The 17,081-nt window shown below is 45.1% G+C and overlaps 1 protein-coding gene and 1 long non-coding RNA gene across 2 annotated transcripts in view; one reads left to right on the forward strand and one right to left on the reverse strand.

Annotated features, from left to right (window-relative positions):
- The window catches only part of Cdcp1 (CUB domain containing protein 1), a 42,041-nt gene extending 31,069 nt beyond the window's left edge, over positions 1-10,972 (reverse strand). The window contains exon 1 of the mRNA XM_052725595.1: positions 10,781-10,972. Coding sequence (XP_052581555.1) covers positions 10,781-10,862 — 82 coding nt within the window. The 5' untranslated portion in view covers positions 10,863-10,972. The remainder of the gene's footprint in view (positions 1-10,780) is intronic.
- A 7-nt stretch (positions 10,973-10,979) lies between these two features.
- LOC128102088 (uncharacterized) lies at positions 10,980-13,217 on the forward strand. The gene is made up of 2 exons (XR_008215317.1): positions 10,980-11,209; positions 12,428-13,217. It is a non-coding gene; the product is annotated as an uncharacterized LOC128102088 (long non-coding RNA).
- Positions 13,218-17,081: the final 3,864 nt, after the last annotated feature.

Raw genomic sequence — 17,081 nt, forward strand, 5'->3', positions numbered from 1 at the left:
AGTGCTCTACCACTGAGCTAAATCCCCAACCCCACAACCAAATTCTTTTTTGCTTGTTAGTTTATTTTTTGAGACAGGGTCTATGTTGCCCAGGCTGTCCTTGACTCTGGATCCTCCTTTCTGCCTCAAGAGGACTGGAATTATAGGCATTGCACCATCACAATACTGGGCTCCACAACCAAACATACATACACACATTTATTTATTTATTTATTTATCATCTATCTATCTATCTATCAATTTGGGTTTTTGGAGGCAGGGTTTCTCTGTGTAGCCAAATATCTATCTATCTATCTATCTATCTATCTATCTATCTATCTATCTATCTATCTATCTATTTATTTATTTAGGTTTTGGAGACAGGGTTTCTCTGTGGAGCCCTGGCTGTCCTGGAACTCACCCTGTAGCCCAGGCTAGCCTTAGACTCACAGAGATCTGTCTGCCTCTGCCTCCCGAGTGCTGGGATTAAAAACCACTGCCTGGCTTGTTTTGTTTTTTTGAGACAAGGTCTCTCTATGTAGCCCTAGCTGACCTGGAACTTGATGCAATGGGTACACCAAGCTGACTTTGAACTCACAGAGATATACCTGCCTTTGCCTCTACACCTGCACTCTACAAATAAATTCTCAAAGAAAGCAATCTCAGACTTTTTTGAAGATAAGGCTATACTTCAGAAATTCATTTTAATGTAACAAAGCTACTGACTGCTACTGACTCTCAGCTTTTAATTTTTTTTTTAATTTAAAAATATTTTAGCTGTAGTCTCAGCACTTGGAAGGTGGAGGCAGGAATTCAAGGCCAGACTTGGCTATAGCAAGTTTGATACCAGCCTTGGCTACTTGGCTACATGAGACCCCATCTCAATATTGTTGTTGCATTAAAGGCGAAAGTCTGGTACTAGGAGACAAATCAGTAGTTGCCAAACAGGAACTGTTTGTAAAGGGGTCAGGAAGAACTTTCTGGGGAGTTTTTCAGTGTCATACACACTCAGCAGGACCTGGACAAACAAGCCATTGAGATTGGTGAATTTTATGGCCTTATGCCTCAGTAGAGTTAAAAACAACAAAAAGCATCTTTTACATTTAGATAAATAAAGCATAAAGTAAAAGGCTTGACCATTAAACATCCCTTTCTTATTCTTGAATCTGCTTCTTTTCCCAGAGGCAACCACCACAGCCAGGTATGGTCTTCCTGAGCTAATCTACAGCTATGTGTGTACACCTATACCACCTCCATTTACTTTCTGTTGCCAGAGGCTGCATGTCATAGCTGCTTTTTGGACCTCTGTTTCCTGCCCGGGCATTGCTCCACAGCAGTTTACACAAGTGTCACCTCATTCTTTCAAAGGCTGCCTGGCACTGCACTGGATATAGCAGAACAGAATCCAGCTACTTCCCTTCTAATAATGGACCTGGAGGCTGTTTCTAACCTCCAGGCACTGGGCAAGGATAAGATGCCTACTTAGAGTTGAAAGGTTCCAATGGGACACACTTCTGCCAGCTTCCCTGGCTCATTGCTGAAAGGAGCTGCAACGGAGCAGAAGCCTGAGTCTAGAAAATGTTAATTCAAGGGGGTAGGGATGTAGATCAATTGGGAGAGTACTGACCTAACACACAAGAAGCCAGGAGCTCATTCTCCAGCACTGCACAAAGCAGGGGTGGTGGCACATGTCTTTCATCTTAGCATTTCAGAGGTAGAGGCAGGAGGATCCAACGTTCAAGGTCATTTTCAGCTATAAAGAGAATTTGAGACCAACTTCAGCTACAAGAGACCCTACCCCGAGTAAACAACAACTTCCACCCTCAACAGCATCCTACATGCACGCAACCACAAAAATCAAAGGATGGAACTCAGGTCTTCATGCATGCTAGGCAAGGGGCTCTGCCACTGAGCTACATTCCTAGCCCCTGTGCAGGCTTCTGCAAGATGACCCTAGTACTGTTTACTATATAAATCATGTCTTCTTGTTCTGACAAGATAAGAGCTTGCTCCTGAAATTTAATCCAAGAGCTAAAGTGTCTGATAAGACTGTCAGCATTCTAGGCCGGTTCTGGACTAATACCCCATCTCTCAGCAGGGAGGGATTAAAGGCCAGGGCTCCAAGGGACAGCCAGCTCTGGTTTCACATGCAGCTTGCTCAGCTCGACTTGAGTGTGTAGTACTTGGTCATAAGGAAAGCTGCAGTCCTGAGAGACTGGTATGGCACTTCAACTGAGTGTGCTGACTGAGCTATACAGAACCTGCCTGGTCAGTTCCTTGGCTAACAGGAAATTCATGTGTGAGTAGACACTAGCAGTGTTTAAGAATGTGTTCTGAGTGTCATGGAAACAACTTAGAGCTTCTAATTTAGCAAGCTCACTTCTAGGAATTTCCCCTGGGAGCCCTCACACATGCTCAAAGTGAGCTCTAGTGGGCTGAAGCACATGTCGCCACACTGACTCTCACAAGGTGAACTGGCCATGATGAACGAAACTGTCACAGTTCTGAGCAGTGGAGGCATCTGCTCTAGGTCAGCAGGGTTGAGTGACTTACACACACCCTCCCAATGGGACCTTGGCCAGCTTCCAGGTATTGCTGTTTCTATGTTGTACCTGAGGTCAGTCTTAGGTTAGGTAACCTGTCCAGATGACCTAGTTAATAAGCAGTGGTGTCATGATTTGAACCCAGTGTTACCCAGTTACTGTGTAGATGAGACCTTCTGTCCTGGAGTGAAGACCCAGAAATCTTACTTGTCTCCAGAAACTAGGAAGTTACAACTTTCACGAGCCCTCACCCTAAGGTTTTAAGGCACTAAACACTGCGTAGAGAAAACTCTTCAGTGTCCCTACAATTGTAGAGAGTGCTCCATGGATACAGCTTTCATGAGCCATTTCCCATGCTGGAGTGGGCTTTCCAGTGATGCGACTGCCTGAGTATTACGTTCCTGTAAGTAACCCCAATAAACTCACTGGCGCACTGAACTAGACTTGGGTGGAATCAATTCTTTGGTCTATTACCGATATACTATCTGGGGTGAAGAGACATTTGTTTACATCTTCAACTCTAAAGCTCAGCTGCTGAGCAAAATGGTTTCCAGGAAGAGAGTCAGGCCCTTGCCACCATGTGGGACATTGTCCAGGAATATGGGGACTACAGCAGTGAGCAAGACCCAGAAGTAAATACCATCGTGACTGAGAAAGGCTGGTCATATGTATCCTTTGTGATGCTGAGCTACGCTTGTCAACTGGACCATGGAGAGCAGATGGCCTATTGCCTCAGACTGAACCCTCCCAAGACAGTCTCTGTGGCCTGGAGTCTCCAGCAGGACAGACAGACTTCCAGCATGCACAGAGGTTGTGAGGCTCTTGAAGAGCAGCTCTCTACTCTGACTGTTAGGCCAATTTGCCAGGAGTCCAGGACTTTGCCTACTCCATAGGCTCACAGTCCTTCCAATGCAGGGGTTCCATCTCCTGGCAGGTACATACCATGGTGGCTTGGGGACAAGTGTGTATAAACTATTCTGGAGCTACATGTTTTCAGAGTTGCAATAGGTTGATATTTGCACCTCGAGATGAGTAAATCGTCCTGCTTAGATGAATGCAGCTCACGCCTAGACCTATCCTACCCTGTTAACAGCCCCCAATAAGAGCACGTGGTTCCAAGAACCAGAGGCACTCTCACAGTCCCAGGGTTTTATGATGTGGCAGATGGTTAGGCAGTGGACAGATCCTTCCTGATGCTTGAAGCAGATGAACACAGAAACCATATACCGAAGATGGGTGAGCCAGAAAGTGGAAGAGGCCTGGGTCCCCTTATCCCTGCCTAGAGGACAGCCTCTGTTTTGTATTTTCTGTGAGCAAAAAATAAATATCCATGTCTGGCGAAATAGCTCAGAAAGTAAAATGCTTGCCTTGCATGCATGAGGACCCGAGTTTGATTCCCCAGAACTCACATAAAGAAAACAAAGAAGGAGAAAAAGAAAAAAGCCAAGCATGGTGCCAGCACTGGGGAGGCAGAGACGGGTATCGATCCCTGGGACTGGCTGGCCAGCCAGCCTTGCCTACTTGGTGAGTTCCAGGGCAGTAAGAGACTCTGTCTCAAAAACATGGCAGATGACTCCTAAGGAATGACACCTAAGGTTGACCTCTGGTCTCCACACACATATGCACAAACGCAAACTATGCCTGCAGAAACATGCATACCCCCATTCACAAGGAAAGAAATGTGTGAGCTAGGATGCATATTTGGTATTGTGAGTTTCAGCAGTTCAGGATGTGCTTTACCTGAACCATCAGACTTAGCTCAAAACTAACTATGCATGGATAGAAATTCTAAGCTGCTAGAGCCCCAGGGCTGAGCACAGCCTCCCGATACACAGTGATATTCTGAAATGGTCCAGAGAGATGAAGAACACACAAAGTGTGCCCATGAAGGACAACAAAGCACACAGAAGAAGCTAGGGAATTGAGGGAATGAAGACCAAACTCAAACACTCTTTTTAGACACTTGTTAGGAGAACGAGAAGAGGTTAACACACAGGGATACCAGTCCACTGGTGTTAGTGTAACAAGAGAAGCATATCAGAAAGCAAATAGCCAGGGGATGGGGTGAATGTGATGTTATGGTCCACAGTAAAAGGTGCTGTTTGGGAAGTTTATGGAACCTTTAGGAAGTGGAGCCTTGCTGGAGGAAATGCATCACTTGGGGGTGGGCTTTGAGGATTTAAATCCTGGACACACTCCCTGTTCTCTGTCTCTCTGCTTCCTATGTGTGGATGAAAATGTGACCAGCCAGCTTCCTGCTCCTGCCACCGAACTTTCCCTGGCCTTTGCCATGCTTTCCCTGCTACAATGAGACTGAACTCTTCTACCCCCTATTTTCCACTGTGGTCACATGTCACTTAGTAGGATACAATCTGGAAAACGTGACATTGGCCGTTTCACAATGTGGTGCAAATGTCATTGAAAATATCAACACAAACCTAGAAGGTACAGAGCCACTGCTAGACCTGGATCTTGATGAAGTCAAGTGGCATGATAACGGGGTAACTGATGGCATAACATGGAATACTGCTGTACAGAAAAATAAACACTCTAAAGTAACAACAGATGTATAATAAACACACAAGTTCTTGCCTCATTGTTTACCACTACATTCATCCTCTAGGCTACCCACACTATATATTTATACAATGGCACGTAAGTTAACTTTACCAAGTTAGCACAAACATGAGTGACATACCTTGCACTCCATATGGGGACAGCTATGACATTACTATGCAAAAGAAATTTTTGCTTTGATTTGTTTGAGACAGGGTCTTACACTCAGACTCTCCTGCCTCTACCTTTTGAGTGACAGTAGCAACTTCATCTGCACTGTGATCTCAGAAGCTGGCTACTGTTCACATGGCTTGTCGTTGAACCAACCCTGTTTCTAAATCCTTGAATATGAACAACAAAAAAAGAACACTCCCCCACACACACCCAGACACAACTAGGTATAGTGTCACACATTTGTAATCCTAGTACTCGGAGGCAGAATCAGAAAGGTCACTGCAAGTTTGGTGCCAGCTTGGGCTACATAGGAGTTCCAGTCCAGTCAGGAATACATAGTGAGATCCAGTTACCCAGTGGCAGGTGGCGAGAAGCCTGTGTACTAGGAGAGGTGGGGAAGTTGCATATTTCCATCACGGTGGCTTCTGTTTCAGCTTAGCCCTTCAATCTGGTGTTTCTGAAGTACTAACAGCAACACAGATCACCATGGTTCTTAAAGCAATGGAATAAACTGTGTTTCAAGAAAATCACCTGGAAATGTTCCTGCTTCCAGGGCTTTTCTGACATGCTTAGGAGACTCAGTGGGATTTAGAGAAGTTCTGCTGGGAAAGGTAAGACAAGGGTGACTCACAAATCAGTCACCTCAGCTAAGCATGGCAGTGCACACCTGTAATCCTATAATTAGGAGATAACAGCATACACCTTTAATCTTAGCATTCAGGAGGCAGAAGCTGATGGATCTCTGTGAGTTTGAGGCCAGCCTGGTCCAATAGTGAGTTCTAGGACAGCGAGGACTATGTACAGAGACTCTGTCTCAAAAACTAAAAAAGATAAAATTAAATTAAAATAAAAATAAAAGAATTCTTAATGAGAGAGAGAGAAAGAGAGGGAGGGAGGGAAGGAGAGAGGGAGGGAGCACACATTCCTAGAATAAATGCAGACACAGTACTAAGTCCTATGTGGGTCTTTTTTTGTTGTTTTTAAATCAAGGGCAGTTTCTAGGATGCAGGCAATACCTCGAAGCTGACCAAAAGTCCCGAGTATCACCTCAGTGTCCCTGTAACCCAGCTGGGTTATCTCAGGCAAGTTATTTCAGCTCTCTGTGCCTACCTCTTTGCTTGGGAATATGAAGGCCCATCCATGCCTCCCCTGTCTATATTTTCTCAGGACAAAAAGAGCTTAATTTTTAATTGTTCAAACATTATGACTTCTATTTCCTCCATCAAAGTTACTCTGACCAATGTCTATTTTGGAAACATATGTTTATAGCTCCAAACAACACTTAAAAAGATGTACTGAGAGTCTCTGCTTGTGTTCCATGTACCAGGAACTGAAGAGATCAGGTGCCGGTAGAGACCCTGGAGTGTCCACAGAGGGAGGTAAAGTGGGTTACTGTACCAAGAGACCATCTGTGATAAACTGTATATATGGCCTGGCAGTCTCCAGTCAATGCTATATGGACTTCACATTTAATAACACTGGTTGATAATTACATGTGTGTATCTATCTGTGTTTCACTACACATTCTGAACCTGTTGGGGGTTCTGCATGGCCAAGCAACAGGTTAATAATTGTCCCCACCATGAAATAATGAGACTTAGGACATCACGGTGATTGGCTTTCAGGAAGGGATTATTGATGTTAAGTAGGATACCAAACACAAAATAGTAGCTTTCACAGAAAATGTTTCATACGCTTTGGCTGCTTGAAGGAGTAGCAGTAGCCAGAAATTGTAGAAACTACAAACAAGGGACCTGCCTAACGAAGGCAGGACCTCAGAGCAATGCTGATAATTCAACCTTATTTAAAAACAAAAACAAAAACAAAAAACTATTCAACCAAATACAAGCAAAAGGTTGTGAAGGGATGAGGTGGGGCTGGGTTCCTCTTGTCAGGTTGTCTAGAGTGTTTTCAGTCTCTCAGAAGAAGGTGATGGGCTAATTACAAGCTTGTGGTGAGTGGCTTGAAATAATTTGATTGGGAGATAATTTTTATAGTTTGGAGTTACAATTAAAGGGTGTGAACTTTTCTTAATTAACAAAGCTGAAGGCCTTAGCCACGAGTCCCCCCATCAGGGGTCTAGGTGCTCTCCACTACCTCACACAGTGACCTCACCCTTCCTTCCCATCCCCATTAGCACTGCTGGGTAGAAATGAGTTGAGGTTTGTGCCATAAGTGAAGGTGTGTGTGTGTTCATGTGAGTGTGTGTTCATGTGAGTGTGTGTTTGTGTGTGTAAATCAGAGGACAACTTGACAACTTGGGGAGTAGCTTCTTTAATACTATGTGGGTCCTGGGGATTGAACTCAAGCTTGTTAGGTTTGGTGACAAATGCCTTATTAGCCCACCGAGCCATTTTTCTCGCCCTGTGCTATTTAATTCTTAACGCCTGTCCATGAAATAGAAATATCCGAATGAAATTGTGGTGTGCACATTCATTCATGTAGCCCAGCATAACCTGGGACTTGTCATGTAGGATGACCTCGAAACTCTGATGCTCCTGCCTCCATCTCCGAAGTGCTGGGATTATATTTGTGCAACACCATGCCTGTTTATGCAGTGCTGAGGATTAAACCCAGGGCTTTGATGAGCAGGATGGTGGTGGCACATACACACTTTTAATTCCAGCACTCAGGAGGCAGAGGCAGACAGATCTCTGTGAGCTAATTCTAGGACAGCCAAAGCTACACAAAGAAACCCTGTCTCAAAAAACCAAAACCAAATCAAAAACAAAAACAAAACTGGGCTTTGTACATGCTAGGCAAGATAAGAGCTCTGCCAACTGAGCTACATTCCCCAGCTCTAAAAAATGTTTTAAGTATAATAATTATTCTAGAAAAATTTGCTATATCCAAGTGGAACAAAACATTATCTGTGAGCAAAGGTGAACTCTGAGCAGAGCCTGTGGATGGCACAAAATCCTGAATGTCTCTTGTGACTCACCCCAGGGCAATTTGTGGGGTGTGGGGGAGGGCCGTGGAACTCCATCTCCTACTGGTAACACCTCCAGACAACAGCCAGAGACCTCATTTGAATTTGTGTCATTTCCAGTTTTGGAAGAACAATGGCAGCAAGACAATGGGGTCACTGACACGGACCCTGGTATCTGGTAGCTCTTGGAAGCAAGCAGCATGGAGTTTTCAAAGGTTTTCATTCTAATCCAACCAGTGCTTCCCTTCTGGCCAGGAGGGAGCTGGTGGAATACCAAGTATGCCTCCTCCAATCTCAAGCTTTCCTTTACTCTCCATCTCTACAGTGACACCAAGTTTACTCCCACTCTTTGATGAGGTGTGCCAGGCCCTCAGAGGCCTCCACCAGTTGAGACAGAGCCTGACTCCAGGAAAACCGGGCACTGCTGAGTCAACCTGTTACCTGACCTCATAGGGCTCTGCTCCTGAGGTCACAGAAGACGAAAGTGAATTGGTAAAATTCCTGGTATTTATACAACTCAGCTAGCCCAGACCTTCCTGGAAGGAAGGACTTGAGTGGAGTTTCTGGAACTAAAAGACAGCCTCCTGGGTGAGTGAGACAAGTGACATGTGAAGTGAGGCGCTTTGAAGACCTACATCTATGCTGAAGATCCTGCAGACTGGTAGGCTCATTTCAACTTCCTAACTATGGAGAGTTGGAATGCTGCAGATTGAGAGTTAAAATTATTTTGGACAATCTATAGTCCCCTAAATAGGCATTTACCACCCACCTCTGTATATGATCTAACATTTTTCTTACTGTAAGGTAAAAACTCTTTGATTATACTAATTTAGGAAATCCTTAGCTTCTGTGACCCCCACAGCCAAGAATGTCATCAGACAGCATCTGAGACTAGCCCAGGGACTTCACCACTTGAAGTAACCCACCTACTGATGTCCCCACCAATGTGTTTAGAAAATGCCTTGATTTACAAGTTTCTTTTGTTCTGTGACTATAAAAGTTCACATAACCACTTCAAAAATCCGTGTTCCCAGGCTATGGGTCTAAGAATAAACTCGTGGTGTAGACAGACAGCAACCAGTTCAAAGCAAACTGCAGATCTTGTATTCAGTGATGACTGGACTCATACCACATTCTTACTAGAGAAGTTTTCGACTATTATCATAGAAAGTCAGAAACATCTCAAAACAATCCGTAGAGTGTCACCTGCCTCCAACAGTGCTGGCATACACCACACCACCCCTCTCTCTCAGGCACACGTATCTTCCCTCCCTATTTTTTTTAATTCTTAAAATGTATTTTTAAGACAATATTTCATACAGCCCAGGCCTGCCAAGAACTCACTATGTAGCTGAGAATGACCTTGAATTCCTGATTCTCCTGCCTCCACTTCCAGAATGCTTGGATCACAAGTATGAGCCACCATGCTCAGTTTATGAAGCACTGGGGATTGAACCCAAGGCTCTGTACATGGTAGGCAGGCACTCTACACACTGGACTACATACTCTGCCCTTTAAACTGATTGAAAATATAGTCCTAAGAAAGTGCAGTGGCTGCCCACATCTGTAAAATGAATTGTAGCAGTCTGGAGGTGAAGGCATGAAACTCAGTGTGTTCAAGGCCAGCTTTGGGTACATGGGGACCCTGCCTCAGAAAAACACAAACCAAACTTTAGCAATAACAAAATATATACCACTGTGTGTGTGCGTGTGTGTGTCATTTTAAATGAGGTCTTACATTTTTCTATCTACCATGCAGTAATATATTACCTAATGTTGGAAAAAGAAACCAGGAAGTTTTCCTGAGGTTTACGCCCAAGTTCACCCCACCATTTCATTTTTATTATTTAATTTATGCTAATTTATATACCTGTCAAACACAAACACCCCCTGGGCATTGCAAAAGATATCACAGACCTCAATCACGATTTGGACAGCACTTTTTTAAAAAAAAAAAAACAAAAAAACTTGTATGAGTCTGAGAAAAAGCCTCAAGTCAAGTTCCTGGAGCAGATCTCTGGGTCAGGGCAGCCTCTGCTCCCAACCCAAACTACTTGAAATCCACAGGCTCAATGGAACAACTGTCCAGCCTTCCACCAAGGAAGGGGCGGGGCACCCGTGGGGTTCCACACTTAGACGCCCGCTGCTGTCCACTCCGCCCGTGATTGTCCACTTAGAGCTTTCCTTTAGAGTTAATGCTCCTGGTCCTCAGGAAAATGGGGCGCGGACAGGTAAAGAGGTACCCCAGTGGGACGTCAACCCGTGGTCTTTTAGCACTTCTCTAGCCCAGGTGGAGGGTGGGACCGGAGAGGAAAGCTCTCCCATGCCTTAATCGGGAGTCTCTAAGAGTCTCAGTAAACTCCCCAGGACGCAACGCGCCGCCACCTTGAGTGTATCCTCCTAAGGCTTGTTCCGCGAGTATTCGCTCCTGGGCCGGCACGGAGCTCACCCAGGTTCAGTACTCTCCCACGTGCGGCGGCCTGCGCGCAAAGCGAGTGGTCCCAGGACCCTCGCGCCGCCAAAGCTCTCCGACCGCGCAAAGGGGACTGGATCGCACGAGCCACATCCAGGCGCCTCCCCGGCCATAGCTTGCTCTTACCTGTCCCGTGCCGCAGGCGCGCTGTACCCAGCAGCAGGGCGCCCAGCAGTGCGACTGAGAACCCGTAGGCCGAGCGGGCCATGACTCTGGGGGCACCTCGGCCTCTGTAGGGCACGACTGTGGCCTGTGTCTGTTAGAGGCCTCAGCGGCGCCCGGGCACCGAAACGCAGCTGCGCCCCGCCCTGCCCCGCCGCTCACCTGCACGCAGGACCCCGCCCCGCCCGCTCAGCAGGAGCGAGGGTGACCCAGGCTTCCTCTCTGGCCTCCTCCTCTTCCTGCTTCTGCTCAGGTACTACCCTCCCATGCCCGGTAGCCTTGAGGCGAATTTGTCCCCGCCTCCTCGGCTTCAGTTCCTTTCTCAAAGTCCAAAGGACCTTGGTGACAACCAGCTCCTCCTCACTTCGCTGTCCCGGTGTGCCTGTTTAGAAGGTGAATCTTCCTGTGGGTCATTGATCCCTAGCCTTTCAGCTTTCTCTGCAGCTCGACTTAGGACAGATGTAGTGACTCAGGGTGGGTTCTGCCGAGTTGGTGTGTTGTTCTTTATTGAAGCTAGGGTCTCACAGATGCTGGGCAAGGTTGCTTGTACTGAGATACTCCAGAGATCCTACGTTGAATGGGTGGGTGAAGACTAATTTGGGTGTGTGCACGAGGCTGCAAAGACCCAAGAGAAGAAACCCAAGCAGATCCACAAGGCCCCTTTTTTTTTTTTTTTTTTTTTTTTTTTGGTTTTTCGAGACAGGGTTTCTCTGTGTAGCTTTGCGCCTCTCCTGGAACTCACTCTGTAGTCCAGGCTGGCCTCGAACTCACAGAGATCCGCCTGGCTCTGCCTCCCGAGTGCTGGGATTAAAGGCGTGCGCCACCCAAGGCCCCTTTAATTGAGCAGCGTGCACAGTGCTGTTGAGCTGTGAGTGAGTGTGAAGAATTCATATCAGAGCCGGGCGGTGGTGGCGCACGCCTTTAATCCCAGCATTCAGGAGGCAGAGCCAGGTGGATCTCTGTGAATTTGAGGCCAGCCTGGGCTACCAAGTGAGTTCCAGGAAAGGTGCAAAACTACACAGAGAAACCCTGTCTCGAAAAACCAAAAAAAAAAAAAAAAAAAAAAAAAAGAATTCAAATCAGAAGTTGGTCTTTCCTAAAGTGTTGCTGGCATCCAGTCCCTTCTCAGATGCAGCTGGCCACCTACCTCTGGTTTCAGAGATCCTGTGGGGTCTCCTTCTGTCCTCTAGGCCAGTGGTTTTCAACCGTCCTAATGCTGTGACCCTTTAATACAGTTCTTCATGTTGTAGTGACCCAACCATAAAATTATTTTTGCTGCTACTTCATAACTAATTTTGATACTGTTATGAATCGGAATGTAAATATCTATACTTTTCAATAGTCTTAGACGACCCCTATGAAAAGGTTGTTAGACCCCTCCCCAAAAGGTTTGAACCTAGGCCATCCCATGACCTGGATCACAGAGAGTGATAGTAGATGGTTTAAGGAGATCTTGGCTGGCAGGCCAGGATTCAGCCAAAAGTACTCCATGGCCCTAGGGGTCCACTGTGCCCATGGGCCAAAGTCACTCAGACCTCTCAAGGAACCTAGGACAGGAAAAGAAGCCCATGCCTCAGCATCAGTCAAAGTGTCACCCCAACTTCTCTTTAGCTCCTGGAGAAGCTGAGCCTGTCATACCTCCCCCACCTCGGCTGGTCATCGGCATCGATGAGAAGTCCCTGGAGCTTCATCTACCTTCCTCCCTTCTCAGTTTCCACTGAAGAATAAAGCAAATGCTCTCCACCTCCGAGCAAGAGCAGCTGAGGCAGGACCTCATCACAGCTCTGCCTATGGGAAAGAACTATGAAAAATGCTACTTGACAAGTTGAGCCTAAGGAACAAATTATTTTATTTACAACTCAATTCTCCAACATTTGGTTTAACTGACTTCATGGTTGGAACAGTCGATACTGACTTTCTGAAAATGAGTCACTCCCAGATGGGAAGAGTTACGATGGTTCAGACACCAGCAGCAGAGATGAGATGAGGAAAGCAAGGAGACCTTGGTGACCAATCTCTACCACTGGTCACGACGTCCCAGGATGACATTTTGGTTCTGGGGGGAAAAAAGTACTAACCAGATAAGAGCTCTGTCTTCTTCACGTGGCTGAATGGGAGGAGTCAGGGAAATTCAGGCAGCTAAATCTGCTTGCTACATGAGAGAAATGGCAGATTGAGAGGTGAGTTTTAAAATAAATCCTGTGGGGGCTGGCAAGACAGTTTAGGAGGTCAAGGCACTTGGCACCAGGCCTGATAATTAGAGTTTGATCCCCAGCCCCACATGATGGAGAGAGAGAACTGATCCCTGCAAGTTGTCCTCCGATCTCCTTATGTGTACTGTGACATGTGTGCCATACAAAATAAATAAATATATGTATAATTTAAAAAATTTTAAAATAGACCCTGTGTCTGGCTGACTCATGCTGAGACTGATACAGGAGGATCACAGGTTTGAGGCTAGTCTGGACTGTATATAGAGAGACTCTGTCTGAAATAACAACAAAAGAAACAAAGTGATAGAACAGACTATTGTTACGTTTCAAACCTGGACTAACTAAATGAACTAACTAACTAACTAACTTAGGCTGAGGTGCCTATTTAACATACCAAAGCAGACCTGGCTGCTAGGTTCTCTTAGTATCCCTCAGTTTCTACCTGTTACAGGGTATGGATCTCAGTATACCCCACACTCTACCCAGAACTCTCCAGCCCAAGGGCTGGGCATCCCTTCCCCCAGAGGCTCTTCCCTATATAATCTAGACATTATGGTTACCCGCCCTTTTGGGACCTTTGACCTTCTGGCTGCTGCACCTGGTTCCCCTCTCTTCTCTCTGCCCCTCTCCTCTGTCACATGGCCCAGCTCAGCCTGGTCATGTCCACTCTGGACTTGCCCAAATATCCCTGCTTCTACCTAAGCTCCCCATTTTATCTACAATAAACTTTCTCCTCCACAGTACCTAGGAGCAGTCATGTCCTTTCCTCTCCTTTTTTATTTCTTTTTCATTCAACTATCCCACCTCATTTTGACTTCTCTTGAAACTCTTTTACAAAGGCTAAAAGAACAGAGATTTTAAAAGCACAGAAGTTTACACAGATGTGGAGAAGAAAAGACAGCAGCTAAATTGATCCTGTGGCTGGAAAGAGAACAGGCTATAAATGCCTACGGAGCCAAGAGAAAGTAGAACCATGGTCTAGCAAGGCGGAGGTTGTTAACAGGATTTACACTGCGAAATCCTCAAAAGAAAAGAAAAGAATCCATAGCACTCAGGAAATGGCAGCTCCAATTCCAAAACTGGGGGTGAGGGGGTGTTTTTAGCTGGAGCTGTTAAAACAAGGAAGGCTGGGAGAGAGAGAGGGCTGCAGAGAAGTCCTATAGTTAGCTCTAGGAGCCGCTTCCTGCCTTCCTGTCTGAGCAACTGCTTTTGGAAACACAGAATCCTAGAGATCTGTGCTCAGGGCTGCTGGCATAGCTGAGGGCCTGGGAAGCATTCTAAAGATAGATTCAGAAAATGTATGCATCCAGAATACTGGGAGTCCATGGCCTGCCAACTGCTCATCCTCCCTGCTAGATGTGGAAGGGTCTTCCAGGAATCCGAGCAGTCCAAAGATGCCTACTGACCCCTCAATGGACTGGCCAGCTCCTCCCATGAGGTTCCTAGCTTGTAAGTCTAGTTAGAAGTAATAGCCCACAATGCAGCACTCACTTCCAAGGGAAACTTTGAAAACTGACTTACCAAACAAGAAAAAGTAACATGGTGGGAAAAGACTGTCCAGGAGAAGATGAAAGCAAAGCCAGACAAAAATAATTGTTAAGTTCCTTAGAGAGAATGTAGGCACCGGAGGGGCAGATACAGGTAGATCTCTGAGTTTACAGAGTGAGTTCCAGGACAGCCAGAGCTACACAGAAAAACCCTATCTCGAAAAACAAAAACAAAATTTGGGGGAAAAAAAATCAACAGTAGTAGATACTTTTAAAAACAAGCAGAGAGGCTGGTAAAGGGCCTGCTGAGCACACACAGGACCCCAAGGGAAGAATATCGAGCTGCAAGTCATGAACTTCAGTAGGTTCTCTGGAAAAGAGCAGATAAAACAAGAGGTCACCGACATCATTCAGTCCCGCCCAGGTAAGAGTGACCTGAGTCTCCATATTTGACATCCTATGGGGTGTCCTGAACAACAAATGTCATGGACTCTCATCATGACACATTGTGGTGAGATTTCAGAAACCTCTGACAAACAGATTCTATAAGTTCCAGAGGCAAGAAATGGACCTTAACAAAAAGAACAGTCATGAAGATGGCTTGTATTTATTTTTCGAGAGCAACTCAGGAAGCTGGAAGACAGTACTTTAAAAAAACCAAGAGAAGGAAAAAATACACGAAACATAGGCAGGATGGACATAAGTTTCTAGAAGTTAAAACTGACATGAAAAACCAGAAAACGACAACAAACAAAAAAACCTGACCAGCTTAAGAAAAAGAATATAAAGTTACAAATTTTAAAATCAGGTATAAAAAGTAATTATTTAGAATAAGGAAAGAAATTGCCACAAATTACAAACTTGAAAAAAATTTAAAAGATCACAAATGTCTCCAAATCCAGAAAAGTAATATAATATCTTCACCATACCTGCTTGTTATGTCATTTTTTAGGTCATTTTGCAAGGTACATCTTATAAGAGGCCATTGATTTGTTGAGGTACACAAAATATGACTTTACCCATAGATATACTTGTGATTCATATAGCCATTATATTCATGGGCCTTACAAATTTAAGAATTCTGACAAATTCTGTTTCTGTGATTCCTGTTAAATATAAATATCAAAGCTTGATGGTGCATACCCGTAACCCCAGTGCTTGGGCAGTGAACACAGTAGGATCATGAATTTAAGACCCCATCTCAACACCCAACCCACTGTGTGTGTGTGTGTGTGTGTGTGTGCGTGTGTGAAGACTAAAGTAGTGTGGTATATTTATAATTATCTATGTTGTAATGATCTGGAAATTATTGGTTTATTTCTGATAGAAAAACTCTTTGATAAGGCATAGTGAGAACTGAGTCTAGTATTATGTTTAGGTTTTTACTGTTTATTGTTAAACAGTTATTTAATTTGTATGTGGACATGCCTATGACAAAGTTTGCATGTGGAAGTCAGAGGATAATTGGTTTCTCTTTACTACCATATGGGTCCTATGGATTAAACTCAGGCTGTCAGATTTGGTGGTAGCAGCCTTTCCCACTGAGCCACTTTACTGACTATTTATTTTTCTAGAAGGGTCTCACTATGCAGTCTTGGTTGTCCTGGAACTTCCTATGTAGACCAGACTGGCCTCAAACTCACAGAGATCTGCCTGCCTCTACCTCGTGAGTACTTCCAATTAACCATATTTTAATTGAAAAAAAAAAAAACCTCATGGACTGGCTGTTTCTGGCTCTGCCCACTTTGAGTTGTGTTCATCTTCTGGAACTACCCACATACTTCTAATATTGGCCAGGGTTGGGCAGGTTCATAAGGGGATGCTGCTCGGGGCTTGTCCCTGTGACTCAACCCAGAGGTTGGATGGAGGACTCATTGAGTAGGCCAAGTGACAGTAACTATTACGTGGCTGTGAATTAGGTAAATATGTCTTGCTGAACCTCAGTGAAATGTATCTTCAGGAATTCAACATTCCCTCAGTCAGGTTCTGAAGTTCTTGAAGCCACTCAATGATACTATATTCCATATGGAACTGTGTGATGGTGCAGAGGAGGAGGGAGAGGGGGAGGAGGAGGGAGAGGGAGAGAGGGAGATAGAGAGAGATTAAAATATGTTCTTTTCAAGTGTTACAGAGGCATATAGCCAGGGGCACCCAGCCTATGGAAGGTACTGCCCAGTAATGCTTTTCTAGTTTCAAGGTAGATGTACCTCTAGAAAGGGATAGAAGCCCCACCCAAGGGAGAGGGAAGGGGTACCCAGGATGATGTGCACCACAACAAGGGAAAGAATGGAATAAAATTGTACTGAGTGGTTGTTCTAGTGATAAACTCCTTAAATGATAATGGTGCTTGGATGAAACAAGCATGCTCATACCCAAGATCCTGGTGCTCTCCAGACACAGTTGAGCTTCCCAGAGAAGGAGCCAGCATTGAGTGTACCAGGCTTTTTCTTTTGGGCCACTAACTAGGTCCCAAATCATGACACATAGACAATATTAGTTATGAATACTTTAGCCTTATCTTATGCTCGTTTCTTGCTAGTTCTTATAACTTAACCTGTTTCTCTT

This window comes from Peromyscus californicus, unplaced genomic scaffold (assembly GCF_007827085.1).
Source record: "Peromyscus californicus insignis strain IS unplaced genomic scaffold, ASM782708v3 Scaffold_11__1_contigs__length_118956290, whole genome shotgun sequence".
Taxonomy (NCBI): domain Eukaryota; kingdom Metazoa; phylum Chordata; class Mammalia; order Rodentia; family Cricetidae; genus Peromyscus; species Peromyscus californicus.